This window comes from Dendropsophus ebraccatus, chromosome 9 (genome assembly GCF_027789765.1).
Source record: "Dendropsophus ebraccatus isolate aDenEbr1 chromosome 9, aDenEbr1.pat, whole genome shotgun sequence".
NCBI lineage: Eukaryota > Metazoa > Chordata > Amphibia > Anura > Hylidae > Dendropsophus > Dendropsophus ebraccatus.
This window is the reverse complement of record NC_091462.1, coordinates 40,567,723-40,589,784: the sequence shown is the minus strand read 5'-3', so window position 1 is coordinate 40,589,784 and position 22,062 is coordinate 40,567,723. Positions and strand designations below refer to the sequence as shown.

The window sequence follows — 22,062 nt, the reverse complement described above, 5'->3', positions numbered from 1 at the left end:
GTCACTTGATATAACTGCACTGTAATGTATATGGTGTACAGAACCTGTGTAGAGCTGGGTCTGCCTCTATATGACTGGATGGGGCGATATTAATCTTTGTAAAGTGGATCTTATTCAGTAGCGGCGGTGGTGTTAGTATGTGGTGGTGTAAGTCAGTATGCGGTAGTGTTAGTCAGTATGTGGTGGTATTATTTGTTACTAGTTATCTGGTACTGTGTTTTATTGGTCTTAGTATACTGGATTTGGTCAGTAGCGATATGGTGGTAATGGTTGTGATGTGGCGGTAATATTTCCCCTTGTATACTGGTATTATTGGTCTCAGTATACAGTAACAGTATGGTGGTAATATGTATGGTGATATTTCATCTAACAGTATAGACTGGTAATACTGATTATTGGAGAAGAAGCCCAAACAAATAACAGTGAAGGGGGTAGCATGCTGCAACAAAATACATACCTGTCAACTCAAAATATAAAAAAAAAAACACAGCCTTAAATGACCACAATGTGTCCTGCCCTCCCAATACAAATGAATCATCTGTCTGACAGTGGCTTACTATCGAGTCCCCATAAAAAACATGTAGGCTTGGCGAGACATCTCGATCTTATTTACTCCCTAAGGGTGGTATTACACGGAATGATTATGGTTCTAAAAATCGTTAAATCGTTCGGATTTAAACGATAATCGTTTAGTGTAATAGCAGACAACGATTAAACGACCAACGAGAAATCATTGGTTGTTTAATAGAATTTGGACCTATTTTTATCGTTGATAGTTTGCAAATGATAGTTTCCCATGTAATAAGACGTTGTTCGGTCGTTCACAGTAGCTGCAAACGCAATGGCGACGGCAGGATGAACGCAATAATAATCATTGTTCCGTGTTATTGGGTGAACGAGTCGCTTCATGTAATAGTCCCCTTAATCTTTCAAGAGCAAAGGATTCAACAAGTAGAAACTGAAAATGCTCCACCCTTTCTTCATAAAAGGCCCGCTACATGTTAAAAATAAATAAGTAAAATAACCTTCATTTAAGAAGGATGGGGCGGCTGACCGGTTCAATCTCTAAGGTATGCTGCCAGCTGCTTACAGTCCTCCCCATACAAAGGACACAAACAAATGGCTGAGCTCATGCGAAGGAGGAATCGAAAGAGACAATTCTTAGGCATTAAATGTGTGTGGGTACCCTAAGTCGCATACTCCTGTGACCACTCTCAGGCAAGGAGCCCTGTGTGGATAGGAGAGGGGGGTTGGGGGGGGGTTTAACTAGTATAAGTTCCATTGAGGTGTGGGTGGAAGATTTATGACTACTACTTTTGGAAAGACACAATGTGACAGTGTGGTGCATTTTCAACACTTGGGTACTCAGACTGAAAATAAAAGGACATGCTTTGCATAATAAAAAGGTTATACAATTTTCTAATACACTTCCTGTATAACTGACAGCTTTTGAGCTCTGTGTTAAATAGCTACTAAAAAGACATTTTCCTTCAGTGTGTTTACTCCTAAAGTAGTCTTTGTAGACCCAGCCCTATACATGCTGTTGTTGCTGGCTCCTAGTCCTGAGTTTTACGGCATATATTAAATTCTATGCTGGCATCTTCCACACTGACGACCACCAGCTACAGGAAAAACACAATGTCACTTCCTTAGGAAATAAAATGCCTTGTCAATGGCCTGAGAACTGAGCTCACAATACAAGGGCATAAAGATAATTCCCTGCTGTTCACTTTCCTGTCCACTGCTTGTAACTAAACCATGGAAGCAGATTTACATTGAATGAATCCCTGCAGGCGAGATCAGGCTTCAGCTAGCTGAGACTGACCACAACAATCATCTGCTTCATGCCCAGAACGACGAGGTGACAAGAAGTCTAAGAAGCTTTCTTTCCCTGCTCTGTGTACACATAAACATGAATGTCTGCCCCTTCTCTGATCACACACCAATATTTCCACTCGGACGGTCCCTATAAAAGCCATGCAGATCTGCAGGAAGTAGCTGAGGCCAGGCAAGTTGTTTACTGCAGCCACAAGCACCAAATAACTCCGGCCCCTGGATTTAGGCTTTATAAATATGTTTCCTGCTTAATGTTGTTCTTGTACCAAAGCCACGCCACTACTGCGCTGCTAAAGCCGCACGTGTTCAAATTCTGGATTGGAAGAATTTTTTTTATTATTGTTGTTTTTTTTTTAAAGAAGCCATCTTAGTAAATGTTCATAGAGCTCCTTCAATAGGAAATCACAATACTGCAAGTTAAGTCAGATTCAATTATGTGAGCTAAGTCGATAGAAGTCAAAACGCAGAAACCCATAGAAGGAAGAGAAATGCCAAAAAGGATTTAATCTTTTTCTTTGTACATCTATCTTGTTGGCTTCCTGGCATGTACAATCTGCATTGGGAAAACGATGCATGTAAACATGGCTTCAGAGACTCCATACAGGAATCTGGAAGGTTTTGGAATGTTATGCCTCATTGGCCGCAACAGACTGCAGCATGACTTTTACAATAGAGCGCCACCTGGTGGTAATACGTGCAACTTTTATTAATATACTAGATGAGTGAATCTACAGTAGGAACCAAGCGAAGCGCTTCGTTCCTATCTGCATTCTGCTCATAAGGCTGCAGGCAAGTCTTCTCCTCTCAGGGTGCTGGGAAAAGATGGATCCAGTACTGGGACACTTCTCCCAGTTTCCCCAGGACCAGATTCATCTTTTCCCAGCATCCGGGGAGGAGCAGACTTCAAAGTCCTGCAGCTTTACGAGCAGAATGCAGATAGGATCGAAGCGATTCGCTTCAATCCCATTGTAGATTTGCTCATCTCTAACTAGGAGCAAGTACTTAGGCTTTGTTCACATCTGTATCGGTTTCCGGTAAACTGAAGCGACACAGTGCCAGGTTGCCAGTGCCAAGGAGTATTGTTTTTATGAAAATCTTGTTAATATATGTAATGTGCAATTAAGCCACTATCAGCACTATGCCCATAGCCTTTAAAACGGTTATCCCAAGATGCAAAGCTATCCCTTATTCACATGATCATCTGTTTGGGTCCAACAGTTGGGAATCCCAAATGGCTCCTGAAGAAATGGCGTGGGCAGCAAACGTGGTCGCTAAAGGTTTCTGAGCTCGGCAATGTTCAGAATCACCATAAAGGAAGAATGAAGCGCTGCCACTCCATTTAATGGACAATTGTTGCCCATTATTAGAATTGATGATTGTCCCAGCAGTGCGAATGAGCTAGTTATCATCCCTATGCCTTCCTCTATAGCAGGATAGTATGTCTATATACTCCATCTGCTAGATGTTATGGAAGTCCTCATGCCACTTGAAAGGAAAAGTTAAACCAGGACGTCTACTGATAGGTAACATTTATTTTAACATTCTTTAACACTAAATACAACTTTTTTGATTTTAAACAAAAAAATTACAAGAACATGGTATCGGGTGCCGACTGTATTGCATAAAATGTATCCATCAACCTCCGAGATATGTTGGAGATGTGGTGTGGAGAGAGGGTCACTCACTCACATTTGGTGGAAATGCCCGCCGATTTACAATTTCTGGAGTAAGGTAATTGATCTTATTCATAAATTGACGGATATTTGTCTGGATCATGACCCTGCTTCTTTACTTCTTTCTATCATACCGCTGCCGGAGAGGCGTTTAACGAAATCTCTCTTAAGTTTTCTTTTAATGGCCGCACGATCAACTATCCCTTGTTTGTGGAAAAATACACAACCTCCTACTATGCGCAGTTGGCTGTCAGAAGCAACCCTCGATAAAGCAACACGCGAAACGCGCGTCGGGTGAATGGTGAGGTGGACTCGTATACTAAGGACATGTATGGGTAATATCTATTATCTTTGGATGGTGTTTTCTTTCTTTGTACTCACTGTGAGGTTTATTTATTGTATGTAATACCAGCCCAGTGCCCAGTATATATGTATATATATAGGCTTTCCATTAACTGTTATGTATTTTCTGATACAGCATTTTATGTACAGGAACCTAGTCAATCCACCGTTTTAATGGGGATTTGTATTAGCTCAAGCCCCCCTGTTATGTATTTTTAAGTGAATTAATTTTTGTGATATTCTAATAAAAGACAAATATTTGTATATACATTGGTCTTGCATTCGTATTCTTTATTGGTTTTTATGTTTGGCTGTCAGAAGTTGCCAATATTTGTAGAATGGAGGAACTAGTAGCTGATTCGCGCCGCCAATCTAAGAAACATACTAAAACTTGGTTCCGGTGGTTAGATTTCGTAACCACCGACGAATATAAACATCTTCTTGCCCCGGACTGATGCGACTCTTGAACCTTGCTTTTTTTTTTTTTTTTTTTTTTTAAGTTGATAGGGCTAATGACCGTTCACGGTTTGTTCGGACCCCCCACAACGAAGGACTAATATCCTTCTGTTTTATTTTCTTTCCAGTGGATAGCGGGGGATTGCCTCTGAGGGAGTAAGGACATTGGACGCTGTTGCTTTATGTTTTGCTACTTTTGGGCTGTTGATGTAGGTATGCCTTCGGGCTTCTGTGAAGGGATGCCTTTGTGTCCCCCTTATATGTGTCCCCCTTATATGCTTCCCTTGGTGTACCCCCCCCCCCTTTTTTCCCTCCCTCCCTCCTTGTTTTATGGCATTATTCTTTTTCCTTTTAATGTTCCTGTATATGTAAATCTTAATAAATCTTGAATATGAAAAAAAAAAAATTACAAGAACAAAATAATCTGCAGAAGTGTCATCACAGTTATATGGTTGAGTAATAGGGTATTTGACGCCATGGCTTGCTATGAGATGATAATTGTAAAAAAAACAACACAAACACTGTAGAAAACAAGTGGCACACACTGTACACATAAAGAAGCAATAAACCCTCTTTCCAACTTTTCATTTGCCAAACGCGCCATGCAGTTGAATGCAATGTTACCTGTAAGCAGCTAGTTCAGTGCGACAGTCACCAACAGACGAGCAGAAGGGAAGTCAGAGGACATACAAGAGTCTGAATCAGATAGAGAAGTTAGAAGAGGGAAAGAAAGTAGGATATTTCTTTAAAAAAATACAAAAACAATAATATTCTTACCTACAGTCATTTAACCATATTGCAATCTTTTCATTAGGTATATTACCTGCAAAAAGAAAAGTACATTTTAACAAAATACACCCAATTTGTTACTTTTATTCTTTTAAAAGAAAACATTATCTGGACATATTATGAGGGCAGCATTAAATAAACACATACTTCCACACCTTGGTGCCCTGGAGTTCCTGCTGTGAGATTATCCAGTTCCCTGCAGCTCCCACTACTTCCAAGATGGCTTCCTCACAGCAGTCATGGCCTGCTAACCCAATTACAGAGTGGGGTAAGAAGCTATTTCAGTCAGTAATTGGCTGAGCAGGTCATCACCACTGAGTGGTACGAAGCCATCACAGTAGGAGCTGCGGGGGGCATACATAAGATATGTCGGAGGTACACGTAGATTGTAAGCCTCTGGGGGCAGGTTCCTCTACCCTTATGTACCTTACCTTATTCATATGTTTTTTTTTATTTTGTAATATTCTGTTATCACCATTATCGGTCACCCCTTGTATAGCACTCTTGAATCAAGGATATTATTATTTTTATTTTATTTTTTTTTATGTATTTTTTTTTTGCCATAGAGTAACATTGAACGAATTGGGATGTGCATTGTCTTTTCATGTAATATAAACCAAAATGTGCCCATAATGTTGTGTGAACATACTTATCCAGGATACATAATGAGCATATTGGTGTTAACCTTGCCAGTTACAATTACACTAGTTTTGCTACTTTTTCAATGGATATTCCCATCTTAAAAATTTGAAGCCTAACCCGGAGTAAGACTGAGTTTACCGTTTAATGTATACGTTTTCGATTTACTTCCATTATTAAAAAAAAAAAAAAAAGAATCAAAACGCATGCTTTTTTCCCTTTTGTGGCGTAGGCAAAAACATGGTTGACCACGTATTTGTGTAAGTGAAAAGTAACCAAAAAAACAGATATGCTTAACGGACTGTAAAATGCAGTGTTAACCCAGCCTAAGCAAAAAAATAAAAATAAAACATTTTATTTGTTCTAAATCACTTTACTCTCCATAAAATTCATTATACATACTAGATAACCGATAGCCACATAAACATTCAGCTGATCTCTCTTGATCACAATCTTATACCTTGACGCTCAGCCAAGCGTGCATACATGTGTTCAATGGAGGGGCAGGGACAAGTAGGCCCTGTGCCCTGACATTATCTGTCAAAAGGCCATCAAACACACTAGACAGAAAGCTGGTCCCAACACTTGTACTACTGTATAGCCAGCATTAGAAATCTGTATCAATCAGTTCATTCAATAATTTCCAGGTAGAACAACAGCGGAAAGGCACTTGGGAGAACAGAGTATGGAATTTACACTATTCAAAAGGACCACTCTGGCGCTGATTAAAAAAAAAAACTGAACTGAAGTTCCAGTTGGTGTCATTTTTTCAGTTTCTGGTTTGGGGTTTCCCATGATGCACTTTGTCTCCTGTGATGTCTAACTGACTCTGTAGAACTGTAAGATGGCTTACAGCTTGCTCAGCCAATCAGAGCTGAGCAACCTGAGTCATCTGACAAAGGGAGGCTAGCCAAACAGGGGTTAGACCCACCTCCCTCTTGATGATGTCATTGTCACAAAATGGCTGCCACAGAGAAGCCTGGGGTCAACAGTCATCAGGTGAGAATGAGTTTACTTCACTTCCTGGTGGGGGACTGAGGGGGGGAAATGATAGGGAAGGGGGGCAGATAGGTGATTGAAGCATATTACAAAGTTATATAACTTTGTAATATGTTTCAATTACTGGGAAAAAGCTTTTCACCCGAGTTGTCCTTTTATTAAAAAAACAGATAAGTAAGAAGAGCTAAAAGATCTTCTTACTGTACAATTACTACTATACTAGAATAATCTAAAAGCATACATAAATATAGAAGCATCCTAAACTGTAGAATGATAGGGGATATACATGGGGATGTACTTAGAGCTGCTTGGCCAGCACTGTTACCTAATCAAATCTATGGAAATAGAACTTTGCATTGTTTACCTAGGGCACAACAAAATCTGTCCCTGTTCCAACATACATGTGGTGCAGAACACTGCTAGCCAGGTTTGATCCAGGGTACACTGTATTCATGTTCCCTCAGATCAGCGATTGCTTTAATTCTATGCCTCCCTATCTACACACCAATGATGCGCACTTCCCACAGTACAGACTTCCAAATCTGCAGAATTAAGGGGGCAATTTATGAACTGTTTTTGGTTTTAGCAAATACGTTTCACAAATTTCTGATCATTTGCAGAAACATGTCTGCCTTTTTCTATGTTATTCTATGTTACGCACAAAAACTTGTGACTTTTTATATCAGTTTTCTGATGAGTCCATTGATAAATTCCCCCATTCGTCTCTTCCGATTGGCCAACATATCAGGCTTACAACATAGATGGGAAAAGAAAAAAAAAAAAAAAAAACACATTTCTGCCTAATAAAGACATGGGGAGGCAAAAAGTCAGCTAATGAGCAGATAAACCAGTACGACAGGAACACATTTCAGAAGATGAGAATATTCTGTCTAATAAGAGCAGCCGTAATTACATGTCCACTTTAATGAGGACACAAGTGTTATAGACACATAGAGCGATACCTGTAGAACCTGGAATCAAACTGCATGGAACAAAAATACCTAAAGTAAATAAGCATAATATTAACCTCCTAGTCAGGGATGGGAAGATCAGCCACTGTTTGATTCGTTGGCTACTTTGCCTCCTACACAACAATCCTTATTGAGCAACTGTCTTCTAGTTCTAGTGAACTAGGTGAGGCTCAACGTAACACAAGAATCTTGTTGGCCCATGGCTAGGAGGTCAGACGTACACATACTACTGACCTAGATTATTAAAGGCACGATGAGGTTTCAAGTAACTCTTTATAAATGGAATTTCATTGAAAAAAGACCAAAGTATATAGAATTTTAGAATATAGAATATAGAAGTATATCACACACACACACTATAGAGGGGTATACTGTACTACCTATGGGAACCCTAAAAACGCATTGTGGCCATACACACTTCTTAAAATAATATAAACCATGTATGTCAATCATGAATGTGCCTCAACCTGAATGGTAGCGCTGGAATCTGCCTTCAGCTAGCCACAACAGCATGCAGTAGGAACATTAGTAAATGTATTTATTTGCCTCCTTCCCCATCACATTTCACCTGTTCACGACGTCTTTAGAGGGTGGACTTAGCACAGTTTGTGATTTGACGTCTGTGTCTATAATTAGAGCCCTACGCAGATTATACGCCATGGAAATCTAGAATTGTTTATATCCACATATACGTATCCATATTTGTTTTTGCCTTCAGCAAGTTGGCATACATTTTGCACAGAATGGCATTGTAGACAGCACAATTCCATACAAAGGCTCTGTAATATGGGTTCTGAGATTCTCTACATGAAGCCTTAAAAGGGGTTATCAAGGATTAGAGAAAGCACAGCTACTTTCTTGCAAAAGTAGTACCTCCCCTGTCCTCAGGGTGTGTGTGGTATTACAATTCAGCTATATTCACTTCAATGTAACTGAGCTGCAAACCACACCCAAACTGAGGACAAGAGTGGTGCTGTTTCTGGAAGAAAGCAGCCATGTTTTACTAGCCATGCATAACCCCTTTAAATGAACCTTTATGCTTCTGTATAAAAATCTGGATTGGGCTATAATACGTTATACTTTTCCTAAACCCTTACTATCATACGATTTATCTGCCTTTTCCGACAAATGAGCGACACATAATTGAAGGTACAGACTACGAGCAAATAAAACTTTCACCTCTCGTAACTCTGGCTGGTGAGCTGAGAAAGTAAACCAGTAAAATCCCTGGGTAGGAGTTATTATGTACAGGTCTGCAGACTATGATATTGTGGAATGCTGGCTACTATACCCGCAGGGCAAGTAAAAAAAAGGGAAAAGAAAAAAAAAGGTTACGACATTCCTACATAATGTAAGTAGTACAAGTAAACTACATACAGACACAAGCCAAGGCCACAAGTCAGACAATACGGTGCCACACTCTTTAGCCTGTACATATATAACATACACCAACTATACCTTCTCATAGCTACAATGAGGTACTGTACCTATCACCTAACATAAAACACATATAGAGTCTTACTATGTTATATCTTAGCCACGTGCTAAAATTTAAACCCCCCCCCCCCAAAAATCATTCTGCACTCAATACCTCATATTGACAAAGTGAATACAGAATGATAGAAACCTTTACTTAACTTTAAAAGTTGTGTGTCAGTGCTGCACGCTACCAATTCTCCTACTGTAATGAAGAGTCAAAGGGGGATTATGGTGTAGCACTCGTGCCACACTCTGGGTTGCCTCACCACTTCTTCCACCCCCCAGCTATTGTATGACTATTCTGTGCCGCCCAGCCTACTACATGCTCGCACCATCTTCCCGGTCTGCAAAAGCGCAGCTGATGTTAGCGATGACTGCATATGCAGAAGGCACACGGCCTCTGACATGAGCAGTGCATGTGGGGAGCAGGAAGGTGGTGCAAGCATACAGGAAGCTGGACAGCAGAGAACATTCATACAGAAGAGGGAGGAGGATGGAGCGGCGACGCATGCTACAGTGTGGCATGAGCGCTACACTGACTTCTCTTTGACTTTTCATTACAGTAGGAGAATTGATATTGTGCAGCATCGCCTCCAAAGTCTAAATAGCCAATGGTGAGATCCTTACTACTTAGGTACTACCTTAAGCACACCGGTTCGGGTCCAGGTGCTGACAGATTCCCTTTAAAGACCCTATAGTAGCTATTACACCTCCAGGTGCAAAACCTGTGGTCTCACACCCATGAAGACTGGATATGGGGCTTTTTGGACATTCCTCTTAGTAGATCTTTTCCAAATCCATTAGGTTGGATGGCGACCATTGGCAGATGTCATTCAGGTCTTTCTAGAGTTGTTAGTTTGGGTTAAAGGAGAAGTCCGGCGAAATTTTTTATTAAAGTATTCTATTGCCCCCCAAAAGTTATATAAATGACCAATATACACTTATTATGGAAAATGCTTATAAAGTGCTTTTTCCCTGCACTTACTACTGCATCAAGGCTTCACTTCCTGGATAACATGGTGATGTCACGACCCGACTCCAGAAGCCGTGCAGGCGTGTGGCTGCTGGAGAGGATGATGGCAGGGAAACACAGATCACTGGGGGGGGGGGGGGGGGGGGGCACAGAGCATCCCTTTGCAATCATCCTCTCCAGCAGCCACAGCCCGCACAGTTCTGGGAGAGTCGGGTCGTGACATCTCCATTTTATCCAGGAAGTGACATCACCATGTTATCCAGGAAGTGAAGCCTTGATGCAGTAGTAAGTGCAGGGAAAAAGCACTTTATAAGCATTTCCCGTAATAAGTGTATATTGGTGATGTATAACTTTTGAGGCAATACAATACTTTAATAAAATTTTTTACCTGACTTCTCCTTTAAAGTCAGGGCTCGGGCTGTGTGCCACTAGGCCGAGTTTTCTTGGCTGTGTGCTTAGAGCCACTGAAGGTAGACTGTCAGCCCAGTCTGTGGTCCAGAACACTCTGGACCAGGTTTTTGTTATAATAAAAAAAAAAAAAAAATAATCTGTACTCAAATCAACTTTCCCTCAACCCTGACCAGTCTGCCTGTTCCAGCTGTAAAAACAACCCCACAGAATGATGCTACCACCATGCTTCACTGTAGGGAAGGTATCGATCAGATGATGAATGGTGATGGGTTTCCTTCAGTCATGATGCTGAGAATAAGGGCTAAAAGGTTCAATCTTGATTTCTTCATACCAGAGGATCTTATTTCTCACAGAAAACCTAGCAAGTTTGTCTTTTCCTGTATAGAGGAGTCTTTCATGCAACTGTGCCATAAAGCCCAGATTGGTGCAGCCTGCAGGGAACATTTCTTTCATCTCCACAGAGAATCTTTGGAGCTCAGCCAGTGTGACCATTTGGTTCTAGGTCACCTCAAGGCCCTTCTTTCTCTCAATTACTCAGCTGGTGGGAACGGGAAGAATCCTGGTTTTCCCAGACTTCTCCCATCTCAGCATTATGAAGGCCACTGTGTTCCTGCAACTTTCTGCGTAGCCGAAAACATTTGCACCATGCTCCAGATCTGTGCCTCCACAGTTACCTGTCTGTGCTCTATAAATAGGCTCATTGTTGGTTATATGGAGTTTTTGTTGTTTTTTTCCATTTTAATAAATTTTTAAGAAGGTCTAAAATTCTGTTTTCACATTTTCTTCATGAGGTGCAGCCTGAAAAAGGGGGGCGGGGGTGTATGTAAAGACTTTCCAAATGCAATTTATATTGCATACATTTCTTACAACTAAATATTTTAAGGCAATGTAAATATGCCGGCAAAAAAAAAATAATAATAATAATATTTACATAACTGCAACCATGACACTTGAGCGGATATAATCTGGGTCTTAGGTCTGCACTGCAGACATTTAAAGGAGTACTCAGGCCAATAAAAAAATTTTTTATATATATTTTGCTGCACATGCATAGAAAATAAAGAGCCTATTCTTTCCTGACCGCTCTCCCCCAGTGTCATCCTGTGTTGTTTTCGGGTCCGCTTAAGGATCCAGCAGCCACTTTTAAGACTCACTCTTGATGCGCAGCTAATCACTGACAGACGGGACAGTGCTGCAGTTTGTGACTGGCTGAGTGTACATCTCCTTTCAGGTGTCTTTTCAGGATAAGCCATCATCTGTGTGTACACGATAAGTAGAACCATTTAGGGCCATTGTATAGGATACTTTTTTGCCACCAGATTAATCCTTTAAAGCGACTCTGTACCCACAATCTGACCCCCCTCCCCCAAACATCTTGTACCTTCAGATAGCTGCTTTTAATCCAAGATCTGTCCTGGGGTCCGTTCGGCAGGGGATGCAGTTATTGTCATAACAACAACTTTTAATCAGTCAGCGCTGTGTCTAACGGCCGGGGCTTAGATTTGTATATGCATTAGGCTGGCACACCCTCTCTGTCTCTCCTCCCCGCCCTCCTCATCATTAGGAATGCTCCAGGCAGATTGCTTCCTATTCCCCACCTGTGTGTATAATGAACATGGGCTGGATCGTTAATACACCTGTGCAAAGCTCAAACAGCAGTAAATGTTCCTGGATCATTCCTAATAATGAGGAGGGTGGGGAGGAAGGACGGAGAGGTGGTGCCAGCCTAATGCATATACAAATGTAAGCCCCGGCTGTTAGACACAGCGCTGCAGGATTAAAAGTTGTTTTAAGGACAATAACTGCATCCCCTGCCGAACAGACCCCAGGACAGATCTTGGATTAAAAGCAGCTCTCCGAAGGTACAAGTGGTTTGGGGGGTCAGATTGTGTGTACAGAGTCGCTTTAAAGACCCCATCTGTAGTTTACAGTTGTTCCTGAGACAGTGGGTAGACCCTAGCTCTTATAATGCTTCTGCATGCACAGAAGAGCATCCCGCTCCCTTATGTCTCCACACACACCCTAAGAAACAGAAGAAGTATAGCTGACATTATAGTTCAGTAGCTAACAGTCTAAGCTGTTATAAAAGCCCTGGGATGAGTTCTAATGCTAACAAGTTAGCTTTGAGTGTAGTTTGTGTCTCAACTCATTTCTCCTCTTAGCTCCCCTTTCCATAGACTTATATGGGCAGCATGTAACTGATCTCTCAGTAAACTTCTAGCCAATCTTGTTAAATAGGACAAAACTGAAAACACTTAAAACACTTAAAAGTACTACACTGGCCATACAGATAATGCCATCTAAACATCAGTCAGCGTCTCTGATTATTCCACACACAAACACTTAGCTTCAAGTGTTTAAATGGGTTCATGATAATACACTTTGTTACAGTACAGTGAACCCTAAATTCCCTATACAAATTGGACTAAAGTTGGCAGGACTGGATGACTTATGTGCACAGAGGTCATCATTTTGTTTTCTAAGAGAGGGGGGAAATTGATTTCAAGTAACAACTTATCTGTCCTGTGCCCATGGTGAGTGGCTGGAGAGCCACGTGACACCCCCCCAGAAGTCATTTTCCCCGGTGTTGTGATGACGTCATAACCCGGGGGGAAATGCCTGTCTCAGCTAATGCCGGCTTTTAGGAAACGCCAGACTTATTTAAAAAGGAATTTTCAAAGCAGGAAGAATTTCTTTTTCATAAAGGCTTAAGATCCAGTGAAAAATCCTGTGTTACAGGAAAAAGAGGGCTGACGGACTAAATGCTTAGTAATAGGGCAACAGCAGGGAAACAGGCCAGGTAAGTATACAGTTTTGTTATTTCACTTTAGCCTGAGCCTCTTATGAAAGAATCCCCCTCACCCAGAAAAACTCTTTAGTTTCCATTTACACCTACAGGATCTGCAGCAGATAGTAATGTAACTACATGACTAAAAGACAGCATAAAACCCTGCACGAGTGAATGAACCCCATAAACTTGATCAGGCATGCAGAAGATACGTCGAAGTTATCACAGTGGCACAAAGCGTCACAGGTTTCCTGATTTTCTTGATAGACACAGACAGTTTTGTCCTCTATAGGCAACAACTTAAAGTGTCACTGTTGTTATAACTTTCAAAGTTTGAATCAACATTTTTATTTTTTTACTTATGCTTCAAAACAAAGCTAAACTTTTTAGTTTTGTGCTTGTTAAAAAAAAAATAAAAAATGCTGGAGGTCCCGGCCATTACAAAGGTGTAAATTTCTACACATTATTCAACATAATAGATATCTAATCACTAAAAAGTTCCTATCAAACACATCACCATCACCTTGAGCCCTTACCTGCGCTGTGTCGTACACGTGAATGCTACCACGCAAGCTTCTTTTAATCCTGATTAGAACATGCTGTGCCCATCTTAATACATTATTATTCGCAAAACAGCAGATTCAACAACACAACCAAGAAAAAAAAAAAAAAACAGCCCGTACGAGGCCAACACAAGCAAAATACCCCAACCATGAAGCAGATTATGACCGGATCACTCAGGAAACTGAAATCTACAGAGATCAGCCACAGAAAAGCACAAATTTATAAGGGACGTCAAGGTCAAGCACCTAGCAGGTAGCACAGTGTTTATGTAGATGGTGCCAACATAGTGCCACAGCATGGGGGGGGGGGGGGCGGCAAAAAATCTACTGCATATACAGTATAAACATGCCATAAACTATAATAAGCTAAAGAAATGCTACCAGGTTACTACATACAGATGCCTCATAAAGTGGTTCTATATGATCCATGTATCTGGCTGCAAAGAGACCAGATGTCATCTAACAATCTGATCCCTTCTTGCTGATCTGGTTGAGAACAGTAACACACGGAACATATAAGAAGTCAGTGCATGCTGGGTATGTAAAAAGAAACAGATAGATATAGTAAATATTTATAAACATTACAGTATCGAAATATAAACACAGGACTCCTATAGGTTCCCAGCAGGTTTCTGGCCTCACTAGCTTTTGCTATATTACAACATGCTCTCATGCAAAACTACAACTCCCAGCATGCCCTGACAGCTGAAGGCTGTCTGGGCATACTGTGCATTGTAGTTTTGCAACAGGTTGGGGAACACTGCTTTACCATGTTGGCACTAGAGATCAGAAAACGACTTCAACTCAGGCCCCCTCAGCATAGACTTGGTGTACACATGCCAGCTAACTCATCACAAAAATACTTTAAAATTATCCTGCATACAAATATGCGGGCTGTCAGAGCATGCTGCAACTTGTAGTTCTGCAACAGCTGAAAAGGCACAGGTGGGGAGTGCTGCGTTATTGAGAGGGCACTGAGAGCCAGGGATCAAATCCAACCTAGGCACTCTCAGCGTGGACCTATTGCGCCAAAATCTTTGACATTATCCTTCAGGCAAGTTTTCCAAAACATTAGTGAGCAAATAAACTCAGGGAGAGATTACTATGGATGCCCCTACAAAGCACAGAACTGCCCTTTCCAATGCCAGTCAGTGCCCTGGACTCCATACAAGTGCCCTCAGATGATGGATGTCTCATCTCTGACAACACCTATCATGCCCTCACACTACAATACAGAAAGCTGGCAGTGGCACAATGTGGGCACATAGTCATCCTGGCAGGCACAGGGCAGTACCCTGCAGGGCGCAGGCAGAGGCTGTCACTACATAGGAACTACTGGGCAGGCAGAAGGAGGAAGTGGGGGGGGGGGGGCTTCCTGGTGGCTGCTCTCTACGTATATACACATAGTCTGGTGGCTGCTCTCTATGTGTATACAGTGTCTGGTGGCTGCTCTCTATGTACATACAAGGATTGTGGGGGCTTCCTGGTGGCTGCTCTCTACGTATATACACAGTCTGGTGGCTGCTCTCTATGTGTATACATATAGTCTGGTGGCTGCTCTCTATGTGTATACAGTGTCTGGTGGCTGCTCTCTATGTACATACACGGATTGTGGGGGCTTCCTGGTGGCTGCTCTTTATGTATATACACAGTCTGGTGGCCGCTCTCTATGTATATACACAGATTGTGGGGGCTTCCTGGTGGCTGCTCTCTATGTATATACACCAGGTGTGGGGGCTGCTTTCTATGTATATACACCAGGTCTGGAGGATGCCTCTATGTATATGCACACAGCCTGGCGGCTGCTCTCTCTGTATATACACACATAGCCTGGCGGCTGCTCTCTCTGTATATACACACAGCCTGGTGGCTGCTCTCTCTGTATATACACACAGCCTGGTGGCTGCTCTCTCTGTATATACACACAGGCTGGTGGCTGCTCTCTCTGTATATACACACAGGCTGGTGGCTGCTCTCTCTGTATATACACACAGGCTGGTGGCTGCTCTCTCTGTATATACACACAGCCTGGTGGCTGCTCTCTCTGTATATACACACAGCCTGGTGGCTGCTCTCTATGTATATACACATAGCCTGGTGGCTGCTCTCTCTGTGTATACACATAGCCTGGTGGCTGCTCTCTCTGTGTATACACACAGGCTGGTGGCTGCTCTCTCTGTATATACACACAGCCTGGTGGCTGCTCTCTCTGTATATACACACAGCCTGGTGGCTGCTCTCTCTGTATATACACACATAGCCTGGTGGCTGCTCTCTCTGTATATACACACATAGCCTGGTGGCTGCTCTCTCTGTATACACACACAGCCTGATGGCTGCTCTCTCTGTATACACACATAGCCTGGTGGCTGCTCTCTTTGTATATACACACATAGCCTGGTGGCTGCTCTCTCTGTATATACACATAGCCTGGTGGCTGCTCTCTCTGTATATATACACATAGCCTGGTGGCTGCTCTCTCTGTATATATACACATAGCCTGGTGGCTGCTCTCTCTGTATATATACACATAGCCTGGTGGCTGCACTCTCTGTATATACACACAGCCTGGTGGCTGCTCTCTCTGTATATATACACACAGCCTGGTGGCTGCTCTCTCTGTATATACACACATAGCCTGGTGGCTGCTCTCTCTGTATATACACATAGCCTGGTGGCTGCTCTCTTTGTATATACACACATAGCCTGGTGGCTGCTCTCTCTGTATATACACATAGCCTGGTGGCTGCTCTCTCTGTATATACACACAGCCTGGTGGCTGCTCTCTCTGTATATAGAAGTGGAGTTACTGACCGGCGGCGTCTCCCAGCGGCAGCTTCCCCTGCACAGCCCGGGGTATGTGTCCGGCTTCCGCTGAGACATCCTCTGCCTCCGATGCTTGCCAGGAGTCTCTGCTCTTCGCCCAGGCCTTCCTCTTCTCGGTGACTATCGCCCTGTTCTGCGCCTCCTCCTCCAGGGCTGCCTCATCCATGGTGAAGCCGCGCTCTCTCAGCCCCGTGTCAGCAGCAGCAGCAGCCGCGGCGCTCCGACAACCTGTGTGAGGTAACAGAGACACATGACCCCCTGTGCTGCTGCTGCTGCGGCGTCCTGAGCGGCGGAAGTCAACGCCAAAACACCAGAGCCCCCCCGCCCGGAGCCCCGAGCCTCCCCTGTCACTCACTCCATGCAGTCCCGGCCCCGCGTCCTCTCCGCCTTTTCCACTTCGCTTTTTTATCACTTGTTAAACTTGCAAAAACTTCTAACTTTTTTTCCCCCCTCACATCACAGAGTGAAGTCTACTGCGCAGGCGCAGCTCGTCAGAATTCTATTAAAACAACACCTGAAAGAGGAGGGGACGCAGATGGTGACCCGCCCCCCCGTCCCCGGGCGCAGGGTGAGAACGCGGCTCACACTAGGAATGTGTGCGGCTCTGCCGAGCGGTTTTCCACTCAGTGGCGGGGCGGTACTGTCCGGCGTTTATTTGAATGCTACTATCTGACACTTATGGTAAATAACAGGTTAATGAGTAGTCGGGTGTTTGCTGTGTGCACGGTGACTCACGTATTGTCTTAATGACAGTCACTCGGGGTGACAGTGCAAGCGACGCTGAGAACCGATACCTTGTACTTCTCAGGAACAGCCAATCAAAGCGCGGCTTACAGTTCCACCAACAGATCTGACGACAGATTATCTGCCAAAGATTTGAAGCCAAACCCAGGAGCAGACTATAATCAGAGAACAGGTCATAAAGGAAAGACTGGATTTCTCCTCTTTTCAAATCCACTCCTGGGTTTGGCTTCAAATCTTTGGCAGATAATCTGTCGTCAGATCTGTTGGTGGAATAGGGCCTTTACCACGGCAGTTTAGGAAGTAAAAGCAGGGCTCTGATTGGTTGTTATGAGCAACAACAAAAACGTTAAAGAATTTGGAATTATGAAACCTAACCCATAGCAACCAGCTTTCATTTCTTAAATTAGGGGAAATGATTGGTTGCTATGAGTATAAAGCCAAAGGTTTTTATATTTATGTAGTTTCTTAAAGGGGTTATCCAGCGCTACAAAAACATGGCCACTTTCCCCCCTACTTTTGTCTCCAGTTTAGGTGTGGTTTGCAATTAGCCTCCATTTACTTCAATGGAACTGAGTTTCAAAACCCCACCCAAACTGGAGACAACAGTAGGGGGAAAGTGGCCATGTTTTTGTAGCGTTGGATAACCCCTTTAAAGCCTCCTTGTTTCTTTTACTTCCTAAACCCCTCCCACCCATACAGGCCACACCTCCGTCAGGTACATGTCAGTGATGCCATAGGTGTGACCTGACAGCTGCCCAAAAGTGTATATTTGATGGATTTTAGGTCCACATAACTATTCCAACAGTGACCGTAAGACAAGTTGTGTGGGACGGTGACCTGCTGTCGCCTCTCTGTGATTTTGCTTTTTTAAAGTCACACACAGCAGTTTGTTTTTTGTAACAACAGTGACACTTTAAGCCAAAAGAGCGAAAACCAGTGTAGCTGGTGACCGGCTGAGCGGGCTATTCCTGCGCGTCCTGTGTGTCAAGCTGAGGACCAGGAAGCATCTCTTCAGCTGACTGTACTATATCTATGGTGTTCCAGGAGCTGTGCTCCTCACTGATGCCCTATGAGGGCTGGCTCTGGCTGAATGGCTGGACTTCTTTAGCTTAGGGGATATGCTGTCACAGGTGCTTCTTACCCTTCACAGTAAAAAGAGATCTGTCATCTTAATATGCACATTACAGCTACAAGTCTGTACTCTTAGTAGCCAAATTATCACATAAAAAAGTGACTACTACAAGTAGGTACCTGTGATATGCTGCCCTTACGTGGAACAGCAGATTAAGAAGACAGATCCACTTTAGAGCTATATTCATATACCGGTTTTTGGACCATTTTTATCACATAAAACTGCTTAAACAGCCACTTTACATTTTTGAATAAAAAACACCTCTCATACAGCTGTTTTTTCCATTTGAAATCTATTAAAGGGGTTGTTCGCCAATTTTGTTTTTTCGTACAGATCAACTAGGGCCAAAAAGTGCCAGAGATTTGTAATTTACTACTACTTAATATCTCAAGTCTTCTAGTAAAAATCTTAAGTCTTCAGCTGCTGTATGTCCTGCAGGAAGTGGTATTATTTGCAGTCAGGATAGCTGCTGCTCTGAATAGTTCCTGACATGGACAGAGGTGGCAGCAGAGAGAACTGTGTCAGACTGGAAAGAATACCCCACTTCCTGCAGGACATACAGCTGCTGATAAGTACTGGAAGACAACATTTTTAAAAAGAAGTAAATTCTAAATCCCTAGCACTCTCTGGCCTCAGTTGATTTGAAAGAAAAAAAATTATGGTGAACAACCCCTTTAAATTGAATAGGGAAATGACCTATGACACAGAGATTTTTTTTTTTCAGGTTTTAAATAAATAAGGGTCTAATGGTGCATTTACACAGAGATTAATCTGACAGATTTTTTAAGGCAAAGCCTGGAACAGACTATAAACAGGGACCAGGTCATAAAGGAAAGACTGAGACATCATCTTTTCCAAAATCTGTCAGATAAATCTCTTTGTGTAAATGCACTATTGGGCCATGTTCACATGGCGTAAGACACCGGCCGTTCCATGACCCGGCCAGTACTGCAGTAGCGGCTGTATGATCTTTATTTCTAATAAATTGGGATGCAGGTGCATCAGTGTGAGCCAGCATCCTAATTCGTCGCTGCACACTCCGCTGAAGCCGGAGCCACACACTCCATTGTGTGCACTGACATGTCTTCTAAAGCCGTTATTCAATGAATAGCCGCCACAGAAAACTGACATGTCAGTTTTTTGCATAGCCGCTAGCGATCCCGGCCTGAGTGTATACTATGAGGGCAGCACTATGTAAGTTCCGTAGTAATCACGGCCGTTGTTGCAGATTTGCAACAACGGCTATGATTATTACGAAACTTACATAGTGTGAACATAGCCTTAAATTGATAGAACTTAAAATATATAGATGAGTAACATTTATAAAATTCTTATGACAAATGTTTCATTCCCCTCCTAGCTGTGTATCATGCGACAAGTCGTCCTCATACTGTCAGTAAAAAAGACGTGTCCCATGGACTTACAAGGAAGACAGAGCAGGAAGCAGACCACGCGACAGCATCTGACCCTGACAAATAAAAACTTGTGACAGGTCTCTCTGACATGTGAAAAGTCTTTCTTTTGTAACAAGTACACATTAAGGGTTAAAGGTACCTGTCATGGCCAATTCAGGTATACAGTAGTCATCTGCAGTCAGAGAAGCTATGTAAAAATGTTCAGCAATAAGTCTGTGGTTCCGGAATATCCAGAAGGATTTATATAAGACATGATGTAATTTCACATTAATTCACAATAATCATTTTTTCCTATGTATATCTAAAGCTGACAACCCTATTACATTTCAGGAGGAATGTATAGATTCTCATTGGACGACATCCGCTGATGAATCAGAAGTGCAGACGCGATAACAGAGATTGGTACAGAAGAGATAAAGAAAGGCCGTTCTACTTTACAATCAATAGAAAGCCAATGTACGGACTGTTATATGTGAGCGCATAGTGAGAGGCCAGCAGCAGTGTAAACATACCATACTCCAGCATTTCCAGGGTTTGTTTGCTCACTTTCTTTACCTATAGATATAAATCAATGATTTCTTGGCCAACTGTCAATGAATGTATTTAGTTCTTTCCCATTTATAGGTCATTAGTAATAATGAAAGGTAATGTTTTTCATTATTAAAATAGTGAGAGTGTGTACCTTGCTGGGAAAGTTACAGAGCTGCTGAGGATAAAAGGCGTCTGTCAAGTTTAACCTTCATCGGACCCGGCTCTGTGATCTGGAGTTTGCAAAGCCAATTCCCTAGACAGTTGTGCTCCCTAATAACATTATGTATCATCTGGATAATTTCCTTTCATACAAAGATCAGGGTACATTGCTATATTAGGGTACAAACCCACACACCGTATACGCAGCAGATACTCAACAAATATGCAGCAGATTTGATGCTGTGTTCCGTTATTTAGATCTAATTGCTGCGTATTTGCTGCGTATCGCAGCAGTAAATACGCTGCATATACGGTGTGTGGTTTTATACCCTGAGGATAGGTTCACACTCTGTATCTGTGCGGCTGTATTGCGGGCGGTAAATCATCGGCCGGATTTTTCCGGTTCATGCGTACGCTGGAAAGTATACGATATACGGCTGCACAGTGCACACTATGTATGAATCTACGGCCCGATCGTAAACGGACCCGTAAAAAAATGAACAAGACCATTGTTTGCGGCTGGAAATGCGGCCGTGGATTGACAGGCGGTCCGTACGGAGTACTTCAAAAATAGCCGGCAATGATGCTGAATGCCGATGCCTCTAATAGTTAATATATTAAATTAATAAAACACATTTTCTTTGAAATAAAGTCCCTTTCGTTGTTCAATAATTTAATTCTAACGAATCCATCATTGTGCAATTAAATATACTGTTAAAATATATATATAAATAAATGTATATTTATATATATATTTATTTTTTGACAGTATATTTAATTGCACAATGATGGATTCGTTTAAATTATTGAACAACTAAACTGATTTTATTTCAACGAAAATGTGTTTTATTAATTAAATATTAATTAGTACAGGAAGCTCCAGTAAGCCGTTAATTCATATTGCCGGCAATAGAGCTTTCTGTACTAATCATCACTTTACTTTAATTAAAACATCAAATGTTTCTTCTAATTATGTTATCACAATAGCATTATTAGAAGAAACATTTAGAATTATATGTGCGCTCAGCTGATTGGCTGATTGGCTGATTGGCTGAGCGGCTGAGCGCACGTATAATTAGCGGGTCCGCAGCACAGTGACTTCATTGTGCTGCGGACCAGCAAAGAAGACACATCGGGGTAAGTATACAGCTCTCCCCACCCCCTCCCCAGCACTGCACCCCTCCCAGCAAGGAAGGGGGGTCACTTAACCCCTTCCTTGCTGGGATGGGTGCAGTCTGACATCAGTCTGGCCCCCAAGGGGTTAAGGGGGATGCAATACATCCTCCCTTAACCCCTTGGGGGCCAGACTGTAAGCAGCAATCTGTAAAGATGCTGC

At 42.4% G+C, this 22,062-nt stretch overlaps 1 protein-coding gene and 1 long non-coding RNA gene across 5 annotated transcripts in view; one reads left to right on the top strand and one right to left on the bottom strand.

Annotated features, from left to right (window-relative positions):
* ITPRID2 (ITPR interacting domain containing 2) overlaps nucleotides 1-17,369 on the bottom strand; it is a 59,075-nt gene extending 41,706 nt beyond the window's left edge. For 2 of the 4 annotated variants that reach the window (XM_069983058.1, XM_069983060.1), the window contains exons 1-3: nucleotides 17,101-17,243; nucleotides 16,734-16,973; nucleotides 5,085-5,130 (exon numbers count right to left, since the gene is read on the bottom strand). In XM_069983058.1, the coding sequence (XP_069839159.1) occupies nucleotides 5,085-5,130; nucleotides 16,734-16,911 (224 nt within the window). In that variant the 5' untranslated portion in view covers nucleotides 16,912-16,973; nucleotides 17,101-17,243. The other 2 variants (XM_069983059.1, XM_069983061.1) reach the window with 2 other exon arrangements.
* Nucleotides 16,738-21,330, top strand: LOC138800884 (uncharacterized). The gene is made up of 3 exons (XR_011364534.1): nucleotides 16,738-16,982; nucleotides 17,208-17,426; nucleotides 20,367-21,330. It is a non-coding gene; the product is annotated as an uncharacterized lncRNA (long non-coding RNA).
* Nucleotides 21,331-22,062: the final 732 nt, after the last annotated feature.